At 44.1% G+C, this 18,849-nt stretch overlaps 1 protein-coding gene across 1 annotated transcript; it reads right to left on the bottom strand.

The window, feature by feature from the left end:
* Positions 1–10,637: 10,637 nt before the first annotated feature.
* On the bottom strand, positions 10,638–17,933 carry POLR2D (RNA polymerase II subunit D). Its single transcript, XM_040427987.1, has 4 exons — positions 17,797–17,933; positions 16,824–17,004; positions 12,851–12,946; positions 10,638–11,292 (listed from the first exon to the last, which is right to left on the bottom strand). The coding sequence occupies exons 1-4, from the start codon at positions 17,867–17,869 to the stop codon at positions 11,214–11,216; spliced, it is 429 nt and encodes a 142-aa protein (XP_040283921.1). The 5' UTR covers positions 17,870–17,933; the 3' UTR covers positions 10,638–11,213.
* Between the last annotated feature and the right edge of the window lie 916 nt (positions 17,934–18,849).

The following is an 18,849-nucleotide window of genomic DNA, read 5'->3' as shown; positions in this document are numbered from 1 at the left end:
GCACTGTGTATGGCACTATTTAGGGGAGGGGGATCTGTGGATGGCACTATTTAGGGGAGAGGGATCTGTGGATGGCACTATTTAGGGGAGGGGGGATCTGTTGATGGCACTATTTAGGGGAGGGGGATCTGTGGATGGCACTATTTAGGGGAGGGGGGATCTGTTGATGGCACTATTTAGGGGAGGGGGGATCTGTGAATGGCACTATTTAGGGGAGGGGGGATCTGTTGATGGCACTATTTAGGGGAGGGGGATCTGTGGATGGCACTATTTAGGGGAGAGGGATCTGTGGATGGCACTATTTAGGGGAGAGGGATCTGTGGATGGCACTATTTAGGGGAGAGGGATCTGTGGATGGCACTATTTAGGGGAGGGGGGATCTGTTGATGGCACTATTTAGGGGAGGGGGGATCTGTGTATGGCACTATTTAGGGGAGGGGGATCTGTTGATGGCACTATTTAGGGGAGGGGGATCTGTGGATGGCACTATTTAGGGGAGGGGGGATCTGTGGATGGCACTATTTAGGGGAGGGGGATCTGTGGATGGCACTATTTAGGGGAGGGGGGATCTGTGGATGGCACTATTTAGGGGAGGGGGGATCTGTGGATGGCACTATTTAGGGGAGGGGGGATCTGTGGATGGCACTATTTAGGGGAGGGGGGGATCTGTTGATGGCACTATTTAGGGGAGGGGGATCTGTGGATGGCACTATTTAGGGGAGGGGGATCTGTGGATGGCACTATTTAGGGGAGGGGGATCTGTGGATGGCACAGAGGGGGGGGGGCCCATAATTTTTTTTTGCTATGGGGCCCATGCATTTCTAGCTACGCCCCTGCTGGGTTTGTCTTGTTTTTTCAGCCTAATGATGGCTTGCTTTACTGATAGTGACAGCTCTTTGGATCTCATCTTGAGAGTTGACAGCAACAGATTCCAAATGCAAATAGCACACTTGAAATTAACTGTGGACCTTTTATCCCATTGTAATTGGGATAATGAGGGAATAACACACACCTGGCCATGGAACAGCTGAGAAGCCAATTGGTTCCTTAACAAGTGAGAGGCACATATGCAAACTGTTGTAATTCCTACACCGTTCCCCTGAATTGGATGTAAATACCCTCAAATTAAAGCTGACAGTCTGCAGTTAAAGCACATCTTGTTCGTTTAATTTCAAATCCACTGTGGTGGTGTATAGAGCCAAAAATGTTGCAATTGTGTCGATGTCCCAATATTTATGGACCTGGCTGTAGATACTCTACATTCACAGCTGAAAAACATACTAAACGAGAAAACAGCTAAGATATACCTCTCAGCCATATTTAAATATTATGCACATGGAGATAAGGAAAAGAGTAAAATTAACTCTTATATACATAGCATCCAATCTTCATCTGCTCAACTGCTCTTCCGTACTGACCAGATAGCCAAACGATTCGTTGAATACTATACACAACTCTATAACATCAGGAAAGATCCCATAGCACAAGAGGAAGAAAAAGGATTAACACTATGGATAATTGGCGTTATTCCCTCAATTTACCCACATTAAATTTAGAACAATCACAGACATTATCTAAACCTTTCACATTAAGAGAGATACAAAAAAAGCTACAATCTTCACCACTCCACAAGAGCCCAGGTCCGGAAGGCCTGTCTATGATATATTATAGCACTTTCAAGGAAATATTGCTACCTAAACTGCTCTTAGTGTGTAATTCTCTTTGGGAGGGAAAACCTCTCCACCCACACATGTTGGCAGCACAGATCACTGTCATACCGAAGGAAGGAAAAGACCCCTCATCTTGCTCCAGCTTTCGGCCAATCTCACTGCTAAACAACAACCTAAAAATGATAGCTAAAGTATTAGCACTTAGATTACAACTCCTACTCCCACAACCTCTACATATGGAACAGGTAGGCTTTGTAAAAGGGTGGAAAGTGAGGATGAACACTAGTCGAGTTGTTAACATCATCCAATACGTGCATAACACTTCTACACCTCTAGTCCTTCTCGGCCCAGATGCCGAGAAGGCATTTGATAGAGTAGACTGGACTTATCTAACGAGAGCCATGAAGTGCTTTCAGATTCCCGAAGGATTCATAGAAGTGGTGATGGCAATGTATAGAGATCCTAGTGCCCGTATCCTAGTGAACAATACTTTATCACCTTCCTTTTCAATTAGCAACGGGACTAGGCAGGGGTGCCCACTCTCGCCGCTATTATTTCTCCTTTCTATGGAACCGCTCCTACAAGCTTTTAGGCTCAACCCAAAGGTACAGGGGATAACGGTTCAAAAACAAGTCCATACCCAAGCAGCCTTCGCAGACGACTTACTCTTGATTATCACCAATCCTATAGATGCTTTCCCAGAAATACACGCAATGCTTGAACATTTTGGGGAACTCTCTAACTTTAAAGTGAATTTCTCCAAGTCCCAAGTATTGAATATCACTTTAGATCTACAAACACAGAAATTACTTGAGAGGGTCTCACCATTCACATGGGCATCACAAAGTATCTCGTTTCTAGGCATAAATCTCACCCCTCACCCATCAACATTTTATCTAGAAAATTACAAAGCTCTCCCACGTACCATAAACACCCTCATCAAGTCATGGGATATACCATTCACCTCATGGTTCGGACGTAGGACACTCATCAAAACAGTACTACTCCCGAAAATATTATATCTCTTACAAGTCCTTCCAATAAGCATTACCTAGATCCTTTTTTGCAGAATTGAAGAAAATACTAACCCATTTTCTATGGAGTGGTGCCAGACCCAGAATGCCATATGTACAAACTGTTGAATCCAGTAAAGCTGGCGGCCTATGGGTCCCAGATTTTTACCTATACTACAAGGCCATGCAAGGGCTTAGAGTTTTGGAATGGATAAGAAACCCACAAAATAGACTTGATATACTTATGGAGCAATCTATGACAAGGGCACCGTTAAGATCGCTGGTATTAGCTAAAAGACATAAAATAAACTTGATGAGAAATGTTGAGAACCCAATGACCTGGAATACTATCAAACTGTGGTGTTCTGGCCTGGCAGACATTCTACTCACTAGCCCACTTACCCCACTACTACAGGTCGCGGACGTAATGTGGGATTCTCCTAAGGAGTTTAGAGCATTATTAAATGAGGCATGTAAAAAGAATAAAATGCCTATATGGGATATTATAAGTGCAAGCACTGAAACTTTGGATGCCTCTGCTCAAAGTCTGCTCCTCCCTGACTTCACACAATTTCACAACTCACACCTTTTGAATTATCTAAAAAAACTAAAGATTCCAAAGGATGTGACCTCTACGTGCTTTGAAAAATTGGCACTAAGCGTTAAAGATCCAGTAAAGAAATTATCTAAGCTTTACACCTCTCTTTTAGCAAAGGATCTGACATATATAACCCTCATTCATGTCTTAATGGGAAAAAGACCTGCAATTAACATTCACAGGGGATGATGTGAAAACCCTTCTGTCACATACACCAAAAATTTCTAGATGAGTGTGCCTTCAAGAAAATTACTACAAAATGCTCGTTAGGTGGTACTATACCCCAGAAAAAATACACAAAATGTACCCTGCTTCCTCCCCAATATGTTGGAGATGTCTTGGAGAAGTGGGTACCTTCATGCACATCTGGTGATGCTGTCCGGCTATTATACCATTTTGGACCTCAATATGCGAGGTACTAACCAAAAAGGCACAAACGGGACATAATACGAGCACCACAACTGTGCCTTCTTGGTTTGACAGACGGACTACACCAGTCGGGGCATGAAGGTAGATTATATCAGCAACTACTTGCTGCTGCAAGGCTTCTAGTTGCAGCAAACTGGAGGTCTCCCAGTCCTCCAACACTAACGCAATGGTTGACTAAACGCGATCAGATATTCCGAATGGAACAACTCACCCACTGGGACGCAAATACCTTGAATACGTTTGAGAGGATTTGGGGCCCCTGGAAAATTTTCAGAAAGCAAACCCAACTATCCTGATTTGTGACCGCTACGTATGTGTACTCTCCTCTTTCTCACCATATAGTTTTGTTACTTATAGAAAATTATATGTTTTCATCACTGTATGTAATATAGTGAAGCAGAATTGTTAAACTGTATGAATTACAATGATGTTCACTGTTTAGACACTGTTTATATATCTGTATGCAATGAACATGTCAAATGTACATTTACTCTGCATCATTACAGAAACTTCATTAATAAAATGTTTTAAAAACTAAACTATAATGTAATTATCTTGCCCCCCAGTCCCTAGTTTAAACACTCCTCCAACCTTCTAGCTATCTTCTCCCCCAAAACAGCTGCCCCTTCCCCACTGAGGTGCAGCCCATCCCTACGATAGATAGAAAAAATGTGTTAGATATCTGATGTATGTGTGATCAATTTGCAGCAGGATCCTAAAAAGGAGTAGTCCCAGTCCTCCGTTTATAAACAATAAATCATTGATGGATCCGCGCAATATAATACCGATGGTTGGAAATGTTGTATGATGAGACTGATCTCCATTGTCTCTTTTCATATAACTTACAAATCCGCGTAATGTCTGTAGCCCACGGGCCGTAACTTTTCCACTACCACTTCCACACTTCTGTGCTGTGTACACCTGTTCCAAGACAGAACTTCACTCGTTACTCCAGCTTACAAAACCTCATATACGCATAGTGCTCACCGTTTCAAAGTATAACAAAAATACTTTATTATATATGTGCCCCCTCACAGTGGTTATGCTCTTTTGTGCCCCCTCACTCTAGTTGTTGCCCCCTTTTTGCAGCTTTATGGAAAAAAAAAACAAAAAAAAAACATATATTTACCCTCTTCCCTGTTGACACGCTCCCACACTCACATCGCGCTGCTGACTGTGCAGGAGGCCGATTCCCAGGCCTTCAGCGCTCCTCCCACAGCCAGCAGCGCGATGTGCGGCCTGCAGGGGGAGTGCCTGAGCTGTGAAGAACAGTGAAGCAGTGAGCGGAGAGGTCTCCCTGCTTCACTCTGAAAACAAACAGCCCGGCGCCCCCTCATGTTTGAAGAGCGCTCTGACGGGGCCCGGCATTCTCACTGTACTTTATGCCGGACCCGTCAGAGCGCTCCCATTACACGTGAGTGCAGCAGGCCCCCTCCGGACCCGATCGCGGCGCACCCTCTGCGACCGCGATCGTTACGCCCCTGCCGTCACCATATGTGAATACTGTGGAGAGGGTTAATACATAGACACTGCTTTCACACCCCACTCAATATTCATACCAGTGGGTTGCAGAGTGCACATTTTGTATATCCACTCCACCTCCTTCCTATTAATATGCTCCACCGGATCCCCCCCCTTCACCGCCATGTATTACGTACAAGCTCACCACCTATGAACTTCAAGCCTGCTGGATTCCCTGGTGATAATTTTTTAAATGAGCTGACACGCTATGGGTTTCTAATACTTTTTTTATATTACGAATATCTTCCCCAACTCTCACTTTTAATTTTCTCAAAGCCCTACCCACAAAACAATTTTGTACAGCTGATCGGCGGGGGTCCCGGGTGTCCGACCCCCGCTGATCAGATGCTGATGATCTATCCAGAGGATAGATCATCAGTTTAAAAAACTGCAGAACCCCTTTAAAACGTTGCTGAATCACTCCACTCTGTTCTTTATAATCCTTCAATCTTGTACAGTTCCTTTTGATCCTCCGAAATTGACCTTTGGGTATATTATCCACCCATGGTTTATGATGACAACTACTCATCTATCAGTGGGCTTAAAATAGGTCTTTGTATACAAAGATCCGTCCTCAACCATGATTTCGAAGTCTAAAAATTGAACTGTTGTTCTACTGGTATTGATAGTAAATTTAAAGGGGTTGTCCAAGTTATGAAAAAAAAAATATATAGGACTGTAAATCTGATGGGCAGCAATATATAACTGAGCTAAGCATCTATCCCACAAGGGGATCCTGCCGGATTTAGGGAGAAGAATCTCTGGACCTTCCTGTTCTGGTAAGTAGCAAAAAAGTCGATGTCTGACTGTCCCCAGAGGGCCGTTATTTTCTTGAAAATGGATTGGTCTAGAGTCCATTCGCCCTGAGAGAAAAAATGGCGACTCAGAAAGTCTGCCTTTACATTTTCCACGCCTCTGATATGTACTTCTGGGATAGATGCACACTCTTTCTCTGCCAATAAGAGGATTCTCTGGGCTTCCTGCCTTAGAATTTTGCATCTTGTGCTCCCCCTGCTTGTTCAGATACGAGACTACTGTTTTGTTGTCCGTCATATTCCTGAGATCTTTTCCTCTTATTCTTGGAAGGACAGAACTAATTGCTAGGCGTACAGCACTTAGCTCTTTTAGGTTGGAGGATCCCCTTTCCTGGATATTTCCCCCACGACCCTGAAGGGAGATTTCATGAATGTGAGCACCCCACCCCCAGGGGCTTGCATCTGTAGTTAAACATATCAGGTCTTCCAGTTTCCATGGGACTCCCTGAATCAGATTCTTCCTCTCCAACCACCACGTCAAGCTCTGGAGAGTGCGGTTCGATATTCTTATATTTGCATCTAAGGAGTCATTCTTCTCCCAGAATGACAGGATTTCCCACTGGAGACCCCTTGAGTGGAGTTGCGCCCATCTTACTGCCAGAATGCATGATGTGAGGGACCCCAGAATTGACATTCCCTTCCTCATTGTGATTACCGGGTTTCTGATCAGATCCTTGACTTTCTTCTGGATAAGGCTACATGCACACAACCGTTTGTTTGTTTTGCAGTCTGCAAATCTCGAATCCGCAAAACACAGCTGGCGTCCGTGTGCGTTCCGCAATTTGCGGAACAGCACAAACATCATTTAATATAACTGCCTATTCTTGTCCGCAAAACACGGACAAGGATAGGACAGGTTATATTTTTTTTGCGGACCACGGAACAGAGCAACGGATGTGGACAGCACATGGAGTGCTGTCCGCATCTTTTGCGGCCCCATTGAAGTGAATGCAGACCAAAACAACGGCCTTGTGCATGAGACCTAAGGATTACTTTTTCCTGTGGCAGAAAACAATCTAATATCAGTCCCAGAAAAGACTGTCTTCTGGTGGGATATGGTCTAGACTTTTCCAGATTTAAAATCCAGCCCAATTTGTTCCGAATTTCTGACACTGCTGCTCTGCAGGCTTCTTCTGTTCCCCCTACTATCAGAAAATCATCCAGATATGGTATGAAGAGAAAGAATTTCTCCCTTATATGAGCTGCCATTTCGGCAATTATTTTTGTAAATACTCTCGGAGCCATGGACAGGCCAAATGGGAGAGCCTGAAACTGAAAATGTCATAACTGACCACCTATTCTCACTGCGACCCTTAGGAATTTTTGATTGGAACGTGATAATATGCATCTTTGAGATCGAGTACCGCCATCAAACAGTGAGGAGGAAGAAGGTTTATGGCTGATTCTATAGTTTCCATTTTGAACTTTTTTTATCTGAAGGAACCGGTTCAATTTCTTTAGGTTTAATATTGTCCTGAAAGACCCATCCATTTTTTTCTCTAAAAACAGGGTCGAGTAAAACTCGCCTTCTTACGCCCTTGCTACTGGCACCTAATCTAATTTTCTGACTAATTTTAGCACCTCGTTTTCCATGGCAGAATTTCCTAGAGCGGAGGACTGATTTTTTGCAGTTAAGAATGTTACCGGTGGGGCCAGACAAAATTCTAGTTTTAACCTGTTGTGAATGGTATCTAGTATCCACGAACTTGAAGAAATCTGGGACAAGGCGGGGAAATTTATTTTTAATCTGCCCCCCATCTGACTTCTGGCGTCATTGCTGATCCTGTTTCTTTTTGTCTCCAAAGGACTGGTTGAAAAAGTAATTTCTACCTCTCCTTTGGTTCCGAAATCTTTCCTCTCTGGATTTTTTGTCTCCATCTTGATTATTCCTAAAGGGACAGTTAAACCTATTTTTGGAGGAGAAGGAACTCTGAAACCCCGCAAATTTTCTCTTTTTATCGGCAGCTTTATCTAATAAGTCATCCAGAGTTGGTCCAAAAAGGTACTCCCCTTCACAAGGGACACCACATAGCTTATTTTTTGAAGGGAAATTGCCAACCCAATTTTTAGCCAGAGTGCTCTATGGGCAGAGTTAGACAAAGCGGCAGATCTGGCCACCAGTCTAACAGAATCAGCTGAGGCGTCCGCCAAGAAGTCAGCTGCTTTTTTTATAGTTGGCAAGGATGCTAAAATCTCTTCCCTGATACATCTGTTTTTCAATAGATTTTCTAGTTCAGAGAGCCAGACTACAAGAGACCGGGCCGTACATGTAGAAGCTGTACTCTCTCTGAATGAAGAAGCAGATGCCTCATATTCTCCCTTTAATATACCCATATCATCAAAGGGAAGAGCCGTCTTTCTGGATACTTTAGAGATGGCTACATCTATTCTGGGTGCTTTATCCCATGTGGCACAATCTTCCTCTTTAAAGGGATATTTACGCTTGAGATTTTTAGATATAAAACTTTTCTGTTAGGTTTCTTCCATTCTCCCTTAAGGCTAATACATTTTTATGAACCGGGAAGGTGCTGTGCTGTCTGGATTCTAGCCCCCTAAACATAATATCTTGGATGGACCTGGGTTCCCTGGTATCTTCAATGCCCATAGTTGAACGTATGGCTTTTAGGAGTTTTTCTGCGTCTTCTATAGGGAAACGTGGCCTTCCACTGATTTCACCTTCTTCAGAGGAAGATAGGGATGAATCATTAGAATTCCCATATAAAGGAGTGTATCTCATCTTCATCAAATGAAATATGCTCCTGTACCGTATTAAGTCTTCTCACTTTAGATTCTTTTTTAGATGATAAGTAGAATTTACTTCCGATCTGACTAGTGCTTGAAGCCATTTATAAAATGATGGCGATTCCTCAGCCACCGTTTTATCAATATAGGACTGACACATCCTCTTATCCCATTCAGATGACAACTCAGTTTTACAAAGAACACATTCTTTATTCTTTCTTTTAGCCACCACCTTGCTAGGTTTTGTCTGTAATACATTAGTATAAGTGTATCCGCAAAGAGAAGCACATTATGCCCAGAGCAATCACCCCTCAGAGGTACCAAGTCTGGAGGGACTGCAGACTCCTCAATGTGCTTATCCTTCTCCATGCTTCTCCCGTTTCTGGCCACCAGAGCGCTTCTTAGGACGTCTGCTTTCCGTTCACAGCGCGCCCTTCTCATAGGCGCTCTTTGATGACGTCACACCCGATGCCGAACCACATGACACATGCCGCTCTCCCTGGCCTAACTCCTTGCCGGAAGCTCCTCCACCCTCCCCCTGGGGTCCGGAAGTCCGTGCCTATAGCGCATCAGCGATGCCGCCAGGCACTCCATGCTCCAGCATACAAAGCACTCCCTCAGGAGTTTTGCTGTGCCTCTACCTGTCTCTTTTAGCGCACCAACTTATTCCGCATTATATCCCAGGGACAGCAGGTATGTTGGGGGAGAACTCAAGCCCACCATAGGGGTCAGCGTAGCAGCACCATCAGAGGGAAGGAACCTGAAAGAAAAACTGCAGGCTTCCCCAGAGACTGGAAACCACACAGAATAGAGAGGAGAGTGTCTGCCCTTTTATTCTGCAGGTTTCCTGTCTGTGGGGACGGATCCTCACTCGTGGTTCTGTCATGGGCGAAGGGGAGGAAAAAAAAAAAAAAAAACGTACACTAAAAACATACAGAACTGTTTGTATAGAAATGGTTATCCATCAGTTATGGAAGATGTAAGCCATTTAACAAAACAATCTTTATTGCTCAAACACCTAGAGAGGATGTACCATGACCATTGTCCTCCAGAAACCGTGCCACTCCTGTCCTTTCCTTTTGTGTGGTGGACAGCTGTGGCGCTTGGATGAAAGTAGCCATGTTTTTTAAAAAGGGGTTTTCCAAGATTTTTGAATTGATGACCTATCATCTGGGTTATACACCTGGAACCCCAGCTAATCAGGTGTTTGAGACTTCTCGTAGCTTTTCTTAGGCCACATGACATCACATTCATTGGTCACATGCCCTAGGCGCAGCTCAGCCCCACTGAAGTAAAGCACAGGCGTTACACAAGGTACAAGCTGTGCAGTGAGCTGAGGGAAGGCCATGATGCTACCGAGTGACGATGCCTTTTCGAACAGCTGATCAGCAGGGGTCCTGGGTGTATCCAGATAGGTCATCAGTTAAAATCTCAGACAACCCTTTTAATCATGTGCAGCCCCTTTAAGCCTACATGCACACGAACGTGGTTTGGTTCCGCATCCGAGCCGCATATTTTGCGGCTCGGGTGCGGACCCATTCACTTCAATAGGGCCACAAAAGATGCGGACAGCACTCCGTGTGCTGTCTGCATCCGTTTCTCCATTCCGTAGCCCCGCAAAAATAAATAAATAAATCAAACATGTCCTCTTCTTGTCCGTTTTGCGGACAAGGATAGGCATTATTACAACAGATCCACAAAAAAAAAAAGGATGCCATACAGACGTTCATCCGTTTATTTTTTTCCGGATCCGCAATTTGCGGACCGCAAAACACAAACGTTCGTGTGCATGTAGGCCAAGACTGTTTTTAGGCAATTGATACAACTATAGAAAGTGTGAAAAAGACTTTTTTTTCTTTAAATCACAGAAATCCTGTCCAGGATAACATGACTGCAATTTTTAGGGTAAGCTGATTTTTTCCCCCAGCATATCTGGTATGCTTTTGTCAAAATTGTCCTGCTTTATTTCACTGGTAAAAACATTTAGGGCACATCCACATGGATAGATATATGGCTTGTGTAAGTCAAACTGCATCATAAATGTATCTCAACACACAGCCATCTTACTGCTGAGAATGGTAGCAATTTTTAATCTATCTTAAAAATAAAATTCACAAACAATTCATATTTATGCACAAACTCCTTCTTGCTTTAAATTAAAGAAATTTACACAATGATAAACAGGAGAAAACTACTACATAGGTCAGTAGCAGGACTGCAATGTGTCAAGGAGCAGGTAACGAATCGCTGAGATAATTCAGCATTACAAAAACAATTTGTTAAAAATATCTGTTAAAGGTTGAACACTATAGAAAATAATAAAATACACAACGAATGAGGAGTCTCTGCTGAAAAATGAGATACAGATGATATCTGCAATCCAGTGCTGGTGGAGCTGGGAACATGGCGGATGATGAGGACTTCTTTAGTACTGAAAGCTTCTCTTTGTCTGAATGTCATCTAATATTTGCTGGAGCTCCTCTTCTTCAAAACGGCCTTCAAGACTGGAGGGAAAAAAAACAAACGCAGCATAAGAAGGGAGGAAGGATTATTAAGGTGCCTTCACATGCGGTAGATTTTATTGCAGAAAATGTCTAACTAAAAATCTGTTCCTTTCATCTGAATGCTGCTTTAAGAAATCCAGGACTATACAAAAAGCTGCACATCAATATGTACAACATATGTCAATCTTTATTTAGCACCACAACATTAAAATATTGTACACAATAGAATCCTTTTGTAAGGACTGGATATGTCCTTACATAAATGGGTAAAAATAAGGACAATCCTGAATGCCACAATAGACAAATCAGTATGCAGATTATACTAAAACATGACGTCCAATGCACAATGGAAAACAATATCTATGATTTGAAAATAGGCATTCAGGTCCTAGTGAGCACAAGGCAAGTCCCAGCTTCCTAAGGGGTCTCCAATTGTAAACATTATATCCATCTGTATACAAGCGATTATTATGTGTTATATTTGACTTCATACATACATATGTCACTTCAACCACAGTCTACAATTCGAGACCCCTGAGGAAGCTGGTTTTCCCAGCGATACGCGTGGGGCTTGACTTGTGTGCTCACTAGGACCTGGATGCCAGTTTTTACATCCTGGGTATTGTTGCTTTACATTGTGCATTGGACGTCATGTTTTAGTATAATCTGCATACTGATTTGTCTACCGTAGGTTGTCCGGGTAGTGATGAGTAAAGCGAGCTTTGGATGCTTCAGATTAATGCTGTGCGGGGATCCGTTTCTGTACAGCATTAAAAAGTACGGACTACGATCAGGCAAAGTAAGTTATTTGCGAAGTCGCGCAAGACTTCGTTGAATAACTTTGGTAGTTGATTTTTTTAAGTGGAAAACCACTTTAAAACTGGTACTCAACACTAGGGGGGAAGATACAGAAGATACTGGGAGAATAAAACTTTGTATAGAGTAAATTTGCATAGAAAAGTGGTCTTCTAGTGGATGGTCTTCTTAAAGTGATGGAACTGAAACTTTGTCACAGGAAAGCTGGTCTGTGTAAGGGTGTGGTTTTCTCAAAGTGGTTGCCTTCCGGAGAAGTTTCACTGTATATTATCTCTACTTTTATTATATATTCATTTTTTCTATAGAAGGTTAACCAGTAGATTGAGACATACTGGCAGGTCCGCCAGGTTTGTGGCCCACACAGTATTCTATATTGTGTCTATTACATATAGATTGCTGCCAGCCACCCCTCAATGGTGCAGTATATCATGTGCTGCCTTGACACTACACATGGCCAATATTTCCTACATACAGAGCACGGTCCTGATACAATGCAGTTCATAGAACAGGACATGAAGACCCCCTCAGATAATACAAAGCTCTGACTACACCTGGGAAGTAAATCTGGAAGAAAGTAGGGGCAGGTCCTGAACTACAGTGAATACAAGTGGCCTGCCTATAGTTCTACTTATGGGAAAGATGGATGGAGAGGCATTTTAACTACAAACTTACTAACAATGGGGTAATAAAACATAACAGGGTCTGGTCACTGAGGAATTCTAATAACAGACTGTCCACATACCTGGGAATTAAAGCTTTTGCCTCATCTGCTGTTTCGGGGCACAGGTTTGCTAAACAAGCCAACTCGAACCTGTGGAGCTTCTTCTGTAAAAGCAGGCTGTGAGAAGACAAGAAGTGTCAGTATATACCGCCATGTCACATCACTACTACAGTATGCTGCCATTCTCTTGAAAAAACGGAAAAATCCAGCACACGCACTACGGATAAAATCCAATCTCTTTATTATAAGCCTTTAAAATTCCATGAGCTGATCAGAAAGACTGTAAAGCTTTCAGTTCAGCTCATGGAATTTTAAAGGATTATAATAAAGAGATTGGATTTTATCCGTAGTGCGTGTGCTGGATTTTTCTGTTTTTTCAAGAAAGTGTCTCCCAGATCCGGGGTTCCTTGCACGCCTATGGAGTGGAGCAGGTGAGCTGGAAATATTTTGCTATAAGTATGCCGCCATATAACGGACATGGATAGATTATCTCCTGATCCAATCCTATAAAACTGACCACGTCAGGGTGTCTGAAAAAACATAGGCCGACATCTGAGGATTCTGGACTGCTCCAGAATGCAAGGTTATATATATATTGTTACAGAATATTGACTCTAGTATATAGACTGATGTATGTATTGTGTACAGCCCATCACACTATGTCACTGTATTAAAGGGGTTGTCCGAGTTTTTACTACTGATAATCTATCCTCCGGATAGGTCATCAATATCAGATCGGCGGCGGGGGTCTGACAAAGACCATAGACAGCAGCAGTGAACAGGAAGAGACGGGAGACGGCGCCGTCTCCTCCTACAGCTGATTTATGACCTATCCTGAGAATAGGTCATTAATAGTAAAAACCCAGACAACTCCTTTAATAACTGTGTCTTCTATTCAATGTGACAACGCTGGATATCCGGATGCGTTCAGTAAAACTCGCACCATTTTGCAAGCAAGTTCACTCAGTTTTGTCTGCAATATGCGTTCAGTATTTTCCGCGCGGGTGGAATGCGTTTTGATGCGTTTTTCACGCGCGTGATAAAAAAAAACGGAAGGTTTACAAACAACAACTCTTAGCAACCATCAGTGATAAACGCATCGCACCCGCACTTGCTTCCGGATACAATGCGTTTTTCACTGAAGCCCCATTCACTTCTACGGGACCAGGGCTGCGTGAAAAACACAGAATATTGAACATGCTGCGTTTTTCACGCAAAGCAGAACAGGATTCAGTGCGGGTGCTATGCGTTCTCTTCACGCATCGCACCCGCATGGAAAACTCGCTCGTGTGAAAAAGAGGCCTTATGGTGCACCAAGAGGCCCTTGTTGCACTTTACAGCTAACTAGCATATTTAAAAAGCACTTTTTCTGTGGACTGCAGTATAAGATCAGACACAAAAGTATATTTTTAATTTGAGCCCTACCTTACCAGATACACTGGCCAGCATAAAGCACGTTGCAGATTATGCATGATTTTTCCTGAAAAACTATAGCGTAATACAGTACTAGCAAAGTGAACGATTAGATAAACCTCATGTACACTTTGCTTTTTTTCCTGCGTGCAGCATGCCAATTCTTTGTGCAAATTTAACCCTTTTCCATGTAAGGATGAGATCTGCAAGAAAACCACATCAAATCCGCATCCAAAACAGCAAGTAACACATGCAGGTTTTTTTTTGTGCACTAAAAACTATGCAGATTTTCTGTTTTGAAACCTGCACTTGTGTGCGGGTAGCTTAAAGGGAGTCTGTCATCAAAGTTTCACCTTTTAAACCCTTCCCATAGCTTTGTAGCAGCCTTACAGTTAAGAAAAAACGTTACCTTTATGAGCAATCCTGGACTTATAAAACCGGCGAAAAACAACTTAGTAGCATATGCAAATGAGGGCTTGCAAGTGCCCAGGGGCGGCGTTACCCTCGTAGGTGCCCAGCTAGCTCAGCCTTATCGTCGCTTCCCCCCGCCCATTCTTTCCCTCTGCCCGCCGATCTACTTACTTCTTGTTTCACCGAGATCCCGCGCCTGCGCACTCAGTCCGTCGGACGGCGCGAAGCCGGCGCATGCGCATTAATTACTGTGATGCCGTGCAAGTAATGGGCATCACAGTGCGCATGCGCCGGCCAACAGACTGAGTGCGCAGGCGCGGGATCTCGGCGAAACAAGAAGTAAGTAGATGCATATGCTACTAAGTTGTTTTTTGCCGGTTTTATAAGTCCAGGATTGCTCATAAAGGTAACGTTTTTATTAACGGTAAGGCTGCTAGAAAGCTATGGGAAGGGTTAAAAAAGGTGAAACTTTGATGACAGACTCCCTTTAAGGATCCAGTCACACATCCGTGTGTGTTTTGCGGATCCACAAAACATGGACACCGGCAATGTGCGTTCCGCATTTTGCAGACCGCACATCGCCGGCACTAATAGGACTATTCTTGTCTATAATTGCGAACAAGAATAGGACATGTTCTATTTTTTTCAGGAACGGAAATGCAGACCAGGAAGTGCGGGTCCGCATTCCGGAATCGGGCCGCACATTGTGTTGCCCCAGAGAAATGAATGGGTCCGCAATTCCGTTCCGCAAAATGCGGAACAGAATTGCGGACGTGTGAATGGACCCTAAAGCTGATTTTACTGCTGAAAATGCAATGTAAGCAACAGGCAGCATGTTATAGAGCAGGAGGAGCTGAGAAGACTGATGTATAGTTTCATGGGAAAAAAATTCTAGATAACTAGTATTTTATACATTTAAATGCCAGCTCATTTGGGGCTTTGAAGTCCACTATCAGTGATTGACATCCTCCCCTCTATGACTGTGCATACAGAGAGCTGTCACTGATAGGAAATGTCTAAACATATCCTCATGCACACGACCGTTGTTTTGGTCCGCATCCAAGCCGCAGTTTTGGATGCGGATCCATTCATTTCAATAGGGCCGCAAAAGATGCGGACGGCACTCCGTGTGCTGTCCGCATCCGTTGCTCCTTTCCGTGGTCCGCAAAAAAAATATAACCTGTCCTATTCTTGTCCGTTTTGCGGACAAGAATAGACAGTTATATCAATGGCTGTCCGTGCCGTTCCGCAAATTGCGGAACGCACGTGGACGCCAGTGTTTTGCGAATCCGCAATTTGCGGATCGCAAAACACACAACGGTCGTGTGCATGGGCCTAAGTCTAACACTTATGTCTTGAGATGGCACTCCTTTACTAGAGTAAGGTTGCAACAATTTTGGCGACTTTGTAAAAACCTGTATACATCTAATTGACACAGGGAACTTCCAATCCATTTTCAAAACTGAAGTGAACGGTGCAAAAAAAACAAAATGTTGCAAACCTTTTGCATAAATCTGCCAAAAGTGATAAAGTACTATTTTGCAACTTTCTGAAGCCAACATTTTGGAGTGCATATCATTTCCAGAAAACACCCTTAAAGAGGACCTTTCACCAGAATAAAACATCTAAACTAAGTATACAGACATGGAGAGCGGCGCCCAGGGATCTCCCTGCACTTACTGTTATCCCCGGGCGCCGCTCCGTTCTCCGGTTATAGCCTCCGGTATGTTCGTAGTTAGGCTCCACTCAGGGGAACCTGCCGGCGTCTCTTTCTCCTATGCTGTAGCGCTGGCCAATTGCAGCGCTCAGCTCATAGCCTGAGAGAAAAAAAAACACCTCTCAGGCTATGAGCTGAGTGCTGCGATTGGCCAGCGCTAAAGCCTGGGAGAAGGAGACGCCGGCAGGTTCCCCTGGGTGGAGCCTAACTATAAAGATACCGAAGGCTATACCAGGAGAACGGAGCGGCACCCGGGGATAACAGTAAGTGCAGGGAGATCCCTGGGCGCTGCTCTCCATGTCTGTATAGTTAGTTTAGATGTTTTATTCTGGTGAAAGGTCCGTATTCCCATCTGGGACTTTTATGGCATATGCACTGAGAGATATGAATGTACAGGTCGTCTGGATGCAGCAGTAATGTACAGCTCTTTTATAGGTCTAGTGATGGGGGTACCTTCTGACACTGGCGATTGTTTCTCTGTTCTTGAAGCGGCTGAACCTGGCTGTGTAGTTCAGCGTCTTCATGAAGACTTCAGATAACTCCTGTTCCTCTTCTGCGCTTTCATTCTGTTGTTTTCTGTGCTCCAGCAACATGTGCACCTCCGAATTCAGCAGCGTCTCAGCGATCTCAAACTCTGCACAAAAATAGTAAGTCCACGTCTACTGTTAAAGGGATGCTCCAGCCTTATGTAAATAGAGCTAAATTAAGAGCTGTGCAACCTTCTAACATGCTTCATTTCAATTTCTCGCCATTTATAACGTTTTTGTCCAGCTGAAAGCCAGCGTTATAAGATCAGTGCAGAAGATTGTCCTATGTAAACGAGGACGAGAGACTGCAGCAGCCATCATTAATCGGCGTGCAGGTGACTGCTGGATATAAAGGCAGCTCTCTGCTCAAAGATCGGGCAATTATCAGGAAGGTTTGGTTCATTCACGGTAATTGCCTGAAGAATCATTGTGTGTGTATATGGACCATAAGACTCTGACGCAATCGGCACATGGCCTACATGAGGGTGACACAGACGGGGGTCACCACCACCCATCATGCATTCAGCCACATCTGGTGATACCACCTGTGACCAGTACGGTATAATACACCGAACACTGTGGGACCAGTCATCAGCAGTGATCATGGGGGGTGGGGTAATGCTGAGGGGCACAGCCTGCACTGGCTGATAACAGTGGACCAGTCACATTCACCAGTACTGGAGCTCCTCAGTGACAGAATACACACAGTGATCTGGAATAGGAGTGGGAGCCCTTATGGCTGTACAATAACAGGTGCAGGTACAAGCCAGAGGTGTGCGCCAAATCCCCCTGCAGCAAGGTGCTCTGAGAATATGTCGCACACCACACTCATTCCGACTAGTAAACCCAAACACAGTCAGGAGGACAGCACTCCCCCGGTATCATCACTAGGCGCTCACCTTTCGGGAAGAGTAACTGAGAGGCGTCCTCCTCCACATCGCCCGTGCGAGCCTCCGCGCCACCAGTAGCCATCCTGGCTTTTCCCAGATGCCGGAAGCGGAAGCGTCATAGAGCTGTAGTGACTACAGGGAGAGCATCGAGTTTGTCGGCGCTCTGGCGGGACGGTCACATCTCTATGGTAGGCTGGCCGCGATAATAGTGAGCGCTCAGCGCACCAGACTGGGGACGTCAGGGGTTAACTGAGAGGGTCACAGAAATAATATAGGATTTTCTAAATATACCTAGCAGCGTTTTGAACGGGGGTTTTACAAGCGTATACGTCTGGAAAGGTCACTGAGGCAGGGAAGATAACTGCAATGTAACGTTCAATGTGAATAAGGGCCAGTCTTGTGTAGGAGCTCAGACCCAGTACTCTCTCCCCTGCTTCCCCTCAGACAGCCATAAGAAACACAGGATCATATGCTGTTTGCCTACAGCCACCACTAGGGGGAGCTCCTCAATAAGGTTTTGTACAGATCCGTTCATATCCAGTAAGCCCCTCCCCCCCCTAGTGGTGGAAACAATATTTTTTGCCCTCACACAAAAAACAACGGGACTCCAGAGTTGCTCTGGTCCTTCCATACATAAATGGGGCCTTTGTTTACCTGAGCTGGTGTTTTTTTTAAATATTTTTTTCAGACTTTTTTTTTTTGTTGCACCCAGCCACTCAATATTTTTGTGCCAAAAATCCACCTAAAAAGTGGCCCATCTAGAGTTTGTACATTTTCTTCTGCCATGTTTGATCGGGCGGGAATAACAGAAAAGGGTAGGGCCTCAGATACACCATTTTGCACCAAACTTGCGCCACAATTCTGTCATAAAAATCTGTCTCAAGCCAACCAGTAGTTGGTATAGAGTCAGAGTAAGGCCTCACGCACACGACTGTTTGTATTTTGCAGTCTGCAAAAAATGGATCCGCAACAAATACACATGACGTCCGTGTGCATCCCGTATTTTCCAGAACAGCTGGCCCCTGATAGAACAGTCCTATCCTTGTCCGTAATGTGGACAAT

The sequence above is a fragment of the Bufo bufo genome, chromosome 4, assembly GCF_905171765.1.
Source record: "Bufo bufo chromosome 4, aBufBuf1.1, whole genome shotgun sequence".
NCBI lineage: Eukaryota > Metazoa > Chordata > Amphibia > Anura > Bufonidae > Bufo > Bufo bufo.
Note: the sequence above shows the minus strand (reverse complement) of the source record. Positions and strands in the feature narration are given on the sequence as shown.